The following is an 8,562-nucleotide window of genomic DNA, read 5'->3' as shown; positions in this document are numbered from 1 at the left end:
TTTATTTTAGGAACTCGTAGTCATTATATTTACTCACATTTTAATGTTGTGTGATTTATGCGTCATATTTTTATTTTTACTTTACTTAATTTATTTTATTGATTTATTTATTTGCTGTTTAAACTGTACAAAATGTAACCTCATAATTTATGTTATTGAAATTGCACAAAATTACCAGATGAAAAAATCATACACTTTCTTAGAAACATTTTTGTACATGTTCTACTGAGTGTCTCTGTTTTGCAGAAACCAGAAGAACCGCTGCCTTGTGGCCTAATTCAGCCTCCATTTGTAGAAGAATGGAATACAATGCAATCCCACAAATAATAAATACTTGCTTCTGTGAAATGTTTCCTATGTGCATGTTATAGTATTCATTTCTTGAGGATGATTTGGTTGGGGACAAGTCAAACCAGTCAAGTATTTGTTTGTCACATACAGTATATGTGTATACATTATATGTGTATAGTATTTTTTTTTTTTTTTTTGTGCAGCGTGGGCTGAAATTGGTGTGATGATTTTAACAAAGAACAGTATTTGTGAAAATACCTTGCCAAAGAAATACCAACATATATTAAATAAACATTGTTATATCATACTTTATTTCTTGTCATTTTAATTTTGTATCTGAAACATTTTATTTAGTTTCACATTTTCCAAATTTCCAGAAAACTAAAATAAATACATAAAAAAAAAAAAAACAGGCATATGGCATCCACAGTCTCTTTACTGTGAACGCTGAGCTAACCTGTCTGACACTGGGGCCGCCTCTCAATTCTCTTTCCCCGTTTCCTTCTCCTTGATTTCTCTCCACGATCCTCCATGTTTCAGCTGTCAATCAAATGTGTCATATTAAGTGGTGTCTCAAAGAAAACCACGGTAGGAAGGAGTAAACATGAGGGAGGCTTCAGAATGAATAAATTCAGATAAAAGAATCAAACTTTATTGATCTCAGTGAGGAGTTTATATCCACTCTCCTCACTGTGTCTCCTCTGTAGCTGGGACTTCCTCACCCATTTCCTACAGAATCAAGGAGAAGGAGGCGAGGATTTATTTATTTATTTATTTATTTAAACATAATAATAATATAGTGTGAAGTTTATTGCTTTAAATATTTACTTGTTGTTTATATTTAAAGGAATAAAAATCTAAATGTAAATGTAAATAAAAATTATTTGCCTACAGATTATTCAAGCATAAAAAATGTGTACATAATTCTATGAGAAATTTACAAATTGTGAAAAAAAAATAAAAAAAATAAACTTCAAATGGACTGGCTCCACATAGGCTACTTTTGTCTTAGTCCTTTAAGCTAACAACTATCAGGTTTTAAGGGTTGAATAATGACATCACTTTTTGAAGCTACCGTGAAAACCATCACTTTTGTTTAGGTGTTGATTTTTGTGCCAGTTTTTGTTTTGTGGATAGACATTAAAGTATATTAAACATAAACCAGGTTAAAAGATGTGTAATGTGACAATTAAACTGTAATTCCCATCACAGAATACATGCATCATGAATTTCGAACTTCCGGTCATTGCGCAATGCATACTGGGAAGGATTTTCTGAAAAAATTAGCATCAAACCTCCATGTTTGTTTTCCCAGTGGGATGTGCCTCTATTGACAAAGCCGATCTTTTCAAGTCTTTTGAACCATATCGCTTTTGTTTCTGGTTCTGATATTGTCATATTTTAGTTTTGGAATTCAGACATCGTAATTGTGTGGTTGTTGGATCCTAACAGCAGAAAATGGGCTTCAGAAGTTTGCGAACTCTATAAATGCAAAAAGGAATCAGATTTGTGTGATGGCAAACCTCCGTTCAAACTGTTTCCCTTCCCAACGGAATTGAAAAATAGTGAAAGGCAAAGGCAATGGGCAGGATTGATACAAAGGAAAGACAAAAAAGGAAACCTTTGGCTGCCTAAGAAATCATCCTGAGTTTGTAGCAAACATTTTGTACGTGGAGAGCCATCGAAGCAAAATCTCGATCCCTCGCTCCACCTTGGTTATGAATTTAAAAAGTTAACGCCAAAGCAAAAGGCACCAGCTGTTTGCTGAGAAACACCTTCCACTGCAAAGTGACCTAGATGTAATGTTGCTGTAAAGTCAGGCAAACAAGAAAGTGCGAGCTCAGCCTGTTTGTCTTCTGCACCTCTCGCTTAACAAACAGAATCCCGCTTTGATGGCACTCCACATATAAATATGTTTGCTGCAAACTCGGGATGATTTCTTAGGCAGCCAAAGGTTACCTTTTTGTCCTGATTCCCTTTTGCATTTATGGAGTTCACAAACTTCCAAAGCCCATTTCTCGAGCCTTTTTCCGCTGTTAGGACATCCAACAACCACACATTTACAATGTCCAAATCCCAAAAGAAAAATCTGACAACATCAGAACCAGAAACAAAAATTATATGGTTCAAAAAACTAGAAAAGACCAGCTTTGACAATAGACACATCCCACTGGGAAAACAAACATGGCGGTTTGATGCTCACTTTTTTGGAAAATCCTTCCCAGTATGCATTGCGCGATGACCAGAAGTCCGAAATTCGTGATGCGTACATTCTGACCTGTCCTCCACCTCACTAGTTTAAAGTAGGCATCTAGAAAGTTGAGATGTCACGTGAACACATCTTCTAGTAGTCTGTTTAGATTTGGGTGTCTGATATATTAAATAATATTTTAATAGTAATTTGAGAGTTACTCTACGTATAGAGTAGGTTATAATCTAATGAAGGTAATGTGCTCGCTCTCTTAATTTTCATTATTATTATTATTATGATTATTATTTTTATTTTTATGGGAAGCGAGGAAATAGAAATGACACACGGATTCCTTGGTGTGTGTTCCAGAGAATTGTGCTGTGACAGCTCTCTCTCTCTCTCTCTGTCTCTCTCTCCCTCTCTCCTCTCTCTCTCTCTCTCTCTCTCTCTCTCTCTCTCTCTCTCTCTCTCTCTCTCTCTCTCTCTCTCTCTCTCTCTCTCTCTCTCTCTCTCTCTCTCTCTCTCTCTCTCCTCTCTCTCTCTCTCTCTCTCTCTCTCTCTCTCTCTCTCCCTCTCTCTCTCTCTCTCTCTCTCTCTCTCTCTCTCTCTCTCTCTCTCTCTCTCTCTCTCTCTCTCTCTCTCTCTCTCTCTCTCTCTCTCTCTCTCTCTCTCTCTCTCTCTCTCTCTCCTCTCTCTCTCTCTCTCTCTCTCTCTCTCTCTCTCTCCTCTCTCTCTCTCTCTCTCTCTCTCTCTCTCTCTCTCTCTCTCTCTCTCTCTCTCTCTCTCTCTCTCTCTCTCTCTCTCTCTCTCTCTCTCTCTCTCTCTCTCTCTCTCTCTCTCTCTCTCTCTCTCTCTCTCTCTCTCTCTCTCTCTCTCTCTCTCTCTCTCTCTCTCTCTCTCTCTCTCTCTCTCTCTCTCTCTCTCTCTCTCTCTCTCTCTCTCTCTCTCTCTCTCTCTCTCTCTCTCTCTCTGCTCGGAAAACATGCGCACTCTGGCCACGCCCCCTCACAGCTCTGCTACAAATCTGCTCCCTGAAGCTCCACAAAGCAACACACAAGACTCTGGATCAGGATTCCACTTTGGGTTTATATAAAGGTAGGAAAACGATTCTTTCTCTCCTGTATGTCGGTCTGTTAGCTCAGATACATCAAAAGGAAAGGAATATAAACAGAAGTAGTGCGTGTTGTTTGTAGCCTAGCTGTGGAGGTCACTCACATGGCTGGGTTAACTCAGGACATGTTTACATTGTCACTGTTGCATTGTGTTAAACTAAAGGAGATTTTTAGATGCTACTGTGGGCTTCTACCCTGTGTTTTTAAAGTTTCATTCATATGTTAATTTGCCCTGTAATGAATCCCTGTGTACATGCTGTGTATGTTTCTGGACTTTGGAGTGTCAATGGGGTTGGGATATGATGTCATATGGACTGTGAATGTATATGGGACAGATAAGGGGTGTGTCTCCAACCTTTAGCATATGCCAGCCTGTTATGGGACACGTGTTGGGACAAAACTGCTGTGTATGTTACCATGAAGATGCTAACTCAACAGTTATGCTGGTATAAAAGGCACCCAGTTTTTCTGTGCATCAGTGGGGGAACGTCGACTGCGTTGTCGAGGGACGACCGACGCACAAAGTAGGCAAAATCATGCTGAATCAACTTGAATCTTGAGACCTGTACCTGCCTGAACCAATAAAGAGACATGTCTGAGAACTGTTCTAACTCTCCAAGCCTCTTTCTTAAGATCCTCTGTTCAGGCTGCCTCCAGGAGAAGCTGACACTACTACTAAATTTAATGTTAAAGTATTCTTACACTACTGATACTTTGCAGTGATATCATGCTGGGGGTATTCTACATGTGTCTCTATGGTGGAATGGCGACCAGTTACCATAGAGGTATAATGCACACATTTAGTAAATGCTAAAAGTCAAAAAGTTTTTCGATCTGATTTTTAGAAACTGTTTGCTAATGCTAGGTAGCTTGTGACTGTAAAATTATTTGCCAAGGATTTAGCTGTTGAAAGATTATCTGTTCCCACTAAATCAGCTCTTTCTGGTCAGATTGTGGTAAAATAATGCTCAGATTAAAGTCTCAGACAGAGCATGCCTACAGTTATCACACCCCCAGGGAAAGTTGACGATATCAGATGCAAATTATCAGTTGGTGGATTTCAGATTCTTGCATGTGATGGTGACTCACAGATGCAGGACATGAGACTGTAACACTATGACCGAGTGATTACTTTGCCACAAAACATCCAAAAGATACTGAACATTTCTATTATTGACTAAACCCACTAACTTACTGTATTACAACAAAATCTGCTTTTTACTTTTTAATTTTTAATTGGCTGTTCACCTGACTTCAAATAAGATTTACAGACAAAGCTGTTTTGAAGCCTCTCAGAGAAAGGGTTCATTGTGGTCTTGACCTCATTGATTTGACACATTTTAAACATAAGACATTTCTATAGTTCTCCACTGATATTAATGAGATTCTGTCATAATCACAAATGCTAAATACAACAGAAGTCCATGTCAGTAGCAGTTGATAAAAGAGGATGAGGAAGAATGAGGTGAATATGTAGATACACATGTAAAGTACCACACAAGACAGTAGGGGGCCACACAGCTTAGAATTCCATCTCAGGAGACAGATTTTTAATTGAATTGACACTTTGCAGCTGATGTCGTCTCCAGTTAATAATAAGATTCACCCTTTTAAAACTGAGCTTCAGTTTTATCTTCACTTTGTTGCAGCGCCTGTGGAGACGGTCACGATGGCCGACTTGGACGCCGAATGGGAGGCATACAAGCAAAAGTTTGAGAAAGTATATGATTCGGTTAGTGGCTGTTTCTTCTATACAACAACGTTTCCCCATTGGGCCTGTTTGTGAGCTCTTGTTTACTGTGGATGTTTCAGGAGGAGGATAAGGTCCGCAGAGCGCTTTGGGAGGAGTCACTGAAACGAGTGGAAGCCCACAACAAGGAGGCAGATGAAGGCAAGCACACGTGGTGGATGGGCATCAACCAGTTCTCTGACAAGGTGAGTTCACACACACAGATATGACGAGATTCATAATAGTACAGAATAACTACATTCAAATCTATCATGGATGTTTGGTCGTAGTGAAAAGCAGAGGACAATGTGCTAGAACAGCCAAGAGGCCATTTTGAATATTTTAACAGTAAGGGTTATATTTTAAAGCCATAGTATGTGACTTTTTCCCAAAAAATTGACAAAAATAAAAGAATGTTTTTAATAGATGTTTTATTGTAAAACTGCTTGCATCTCCACAAACCTGTTTCTACCATAATAACATTTCCATGGAATTGAGGGATCAAGTAAGGGAGCAACTTTTTATACATGTTTCAGTGCAAACAAAACAGCCCAAATGTAAACACATGTTTTTTTATTTGTCTTTTTTGGGGGAAAGGGGGTGGGGGTATAGGGGGTGGTAAATATGTAAAAAAAAAATGACATACTGTGGCTTTATGGTCAAACTTTGTTTTGTCGATAAACTTAAAGGAAGCATATTAAGCAAAATTGACTTCTTGGAACTTGTAGTTATGCAGTAACGGTATCCTCTCATTATACTATCTTACATTTATATGTTGAGTGATTCGTGTGTAGCATTCCTGGTGTATGCCACTGATAAAGGGGGAAGATGAATTGGTTTATGGGCTAGAACCAGAAGAAAAGGACACGGCTCTCTGGGAGAATAATACAAGAGACTACAAGAGACAAGAGAGTAATGACGTTCAGGTGGCTGGTGCCATGATATTGATTGTTAGTGCAATGTGATTTAACAAACACCCAGTATATACATCTGCAGAATTAGATGATCAAGCTTGAATTAGGCTAATGTTTAAACCTTAAGTTAAGTCAATTCAGTTCAAGTGCTCTTATTTAAAATTGTAATAGTTAAATTTGCAATGGCAGTATAACAGTAGCAGCCATACGTTTAAAAAAAAAAAAAAAAAAAAAAAGGGGGAGAAGTTACTTTGCTAGTGACAGAAATAACATTCACACATTTGAGGTATTTGCCACAGCGATGTGGGCTTATTGTTCATTTATGTAAAAAACAGATTGTCCATGTAATAATTGTCCATAAGTGCAAGCAACAATCCGTACGAGACTGTAGAAGCAGGGTGTTGTAGAGCAGTTATGGTTTAGGTTCTTTTGGGCTTTTCAACTCATCATCAGGGTGGTTTGTACCCAACCAGGCAGCCCTGGCCTGTATTGGACAAAGTTTAGTATAAAAGACATTAAAAATAATAGTAGTGGCTCTTAGTTACCGTAGCTAGCATTTAGTTTTTAGCAGTGTACACATAATCAGACATTAGATAAACAATTTCCATAAGTACAGTAATAAATAAATACATTTTGCATTAAAATACTTTACATAAACAACAGTATAAAAGCAATGGTATGTTTCAACATGTAAACATTAGTCATACTGGGCTAACATAGCTTTAGTGCAGCACTTTTCAATAGGTGAGGCCCGCCTCCCCTGGAAGGATCCGAAGAGCTGTTAGGGAAGTTATTTTGCTTAATATGCTTCCTTTAAGTTTATGAACAAAACAAACTTACACCATAAAGCCACAGAATGTAATTTTTTACATACTTACTCAAAAAAAAGACTATCTATGTCATTGAAATTGAACAAAATACCAGAAGAAAAATCACACACCTTAGAAAAAAATTCTCTGAATGAATTTTTGTACGTGTCTCATTGAGTGCCTCTGTTTTGCAGAAACCAGATGAAGTGTGTTGTGGCTGTCAAAGACGCAAGCATCACATTCACCTCCAAGATGAGGAGCATTAAGGAACAGCTGCAAGAGCCCAACCGTGAATGGACAAGTGGAAGTTTTCAGATTAGAATCTGATGACGTCATCCTCCCTGATGGGGGACAAGAGACAGATTTCCCTATAGATTCTGTTGTACTTTACCCTGAAATACCTAAAAGGTAAAGGGTCTAATGTGGAACCTGACCATCTTTATTAGTGACTAGACCCAAGAAGTCACTGTATTACAACAGAAAGCTGCATTTTAACTATATTAATTTTAGTTGATCCCCATGTGTATTCATTAATATTGTCCTATAGAATGCTGTGATGTCATCTATAGCTCAACAATAAGACTCACACTCATTCTGTCACTTCAGATCACTCCTTCAATAACAGTTTCACAAAAATCCAACTAACACAACATAGAAAATCTTGGTGATTCCTCACTCATACAGTTACCTTGGATATGTAATGTTTGTAAGTGTTTCCCCTTTTATTTGTCCTTTTACTTTTCTTAACATATTTTCTTTATTTGTTCCATGAACTATGGTAATAATAAATGCATATTCTTAGACAAGTTCACCCCCAAGTGGACAGTGGTGATAATATAAAAAAGTTACACTAAAAGTGAATTTACACTGAATACATCAATAAACACTTGTTTGTGTTAAATGTTTCCTATGTGCATGTTTACAGTATTAATCACTTGCGGGTGATTTGGTAGAAAGATGTCAAACCAGATGAGTATTTGTTTATCATATATGTAACCAGCAGAGGGCGCCAGAGAGTTGCAATGAACTACTTTTTTCCCTTTGGTCTTGAGTATGTGCAGTCTGAGCTGAAATGAGTATTTGTGAAAATACATTGCCAAAGAAATGTCAAAATGTATATATATTTAAAAAAAAAATAAATCCATATTACACTTTCTTGTCATTTTTATTTTATATCAGAAGCATTTTATGTACTTTTACATTTGTCAAATAAATAAATAGATACATACATACATACATACATACATACATACAGGCATATGGCGTCCTTAATCTGACACAGGGAAGCTCAGAGGAGGAAATTCCTGTGCCAATTAGGGGTCAAAAGTGGGCCGGGGTTTCCTCTGCCATTTTGTAATTCTTTTTATCTCAATAGTCTGGCAGTCTTATAATAAATATATCAGCTCTAGGTTTGTCTGAGAAACATCTGATGAATAACATTTGAGCATTATTGTCATTCTGCATTATTTTCTTTCTTCAAACTGTGTTCAGTGTGCTCTTTGTTAAAGGTATTTAA

The 8,562-nt window shown here is 37.5% G+C and overlaps 2 protein-coding genes across 2 annotated transcripts in view; both read left to right on the top strand.

Moving 5' to 3' along the window:
- LOC110162670 (protein CTLA-2-alpha-like) overlaps nt 1-603 on the top strand; it is a 2,965-nt gene extending 2,362 nt beyond the window's left edge. Inside the window, exon 4 of the mRNA XM_020927572.2 lies at nt 247-603. Within this exon, the coding sequence (XP_020783231.2) occupies nt 247-327 (81 nt within the window). The 3' untranslated portion in view covers nt 328-603. The remainder of the gene's footprint in view (nt 1-246) is intronic.
- A 2,891-nt stretch (nt 604-3,494) lies between these two features.
- LOC110162669 (protein CTLA-2-beta-like) lies at nt 3,495-7,947 on the top strand. Its single transcript, XM_055163660.1, has 5 exons — nt 3,495-3,577; nt 4,315-4,379; nt 5,244-5,326; nt 5,407-5,529; nt 7,241-7,947. The coding sequence occupies exons 2-5, from the start codon at nt 4,322-4,324 to the stop codon at nt 7,310-7,312; spliced, it is 336 nt and encodes a 111-aa protein (XP_055019635.1). The 5' UTR covers nt 3,495-3,577; nt 4,315-4,321; the 3' UTR covers nt 7,313-7,947.
- The last annotated feature ends 615 nt before the right edge of the window (nt 7,948-8,562 follow it).

Source organism: Boleophthalmus pectinirostris, unplaced genomic scaffold, assembly GCF_026225935.1.
Source record: "Boleophthalmus pectinirostris isolate CB_2022bp ecotype Guang Dong unplaced genomic scaffold, ASM2622593v1 HiC_scaffold_6, whole genome shotgun sequence".
Taxonomy (NCBI): Eukaryota; Metazoa; Chordata; class Actinopteri; order Gobiiformes; family Gobiidae; genus Boleophthalmus; species Boleophthalmus pectinirostris.
Note: the sequence above shows the minus strand (reverse complement) of the source record. Positions and strands in the feature narration are given on the sequence as shown.

Bases quoted from the DNA above. Each gene is read 5' to 3' on its own strand.
- LOC110162669 (XM_055163660.1), top strand. From the start codon at position 4,322: ATGCTGGGGGTATTCTACATGTGTCTCTATGGTGGAATGGCGACCAGT. The intron at 4,380-5,243 runs GTATAATGCACA...ACTTTGTTGCAG, and splicing joins GGCGACCAGTTACCATAGAG to CGCCTGTGGAGACGGTCACG. The intron at 5,530-7,240 runs GTGAGTTCACAC...TCTGTTTTGCAG, and splicing joins TCAACCAGTTCTCTGACAAG to AAACCAGATGAAGTGTGTTG.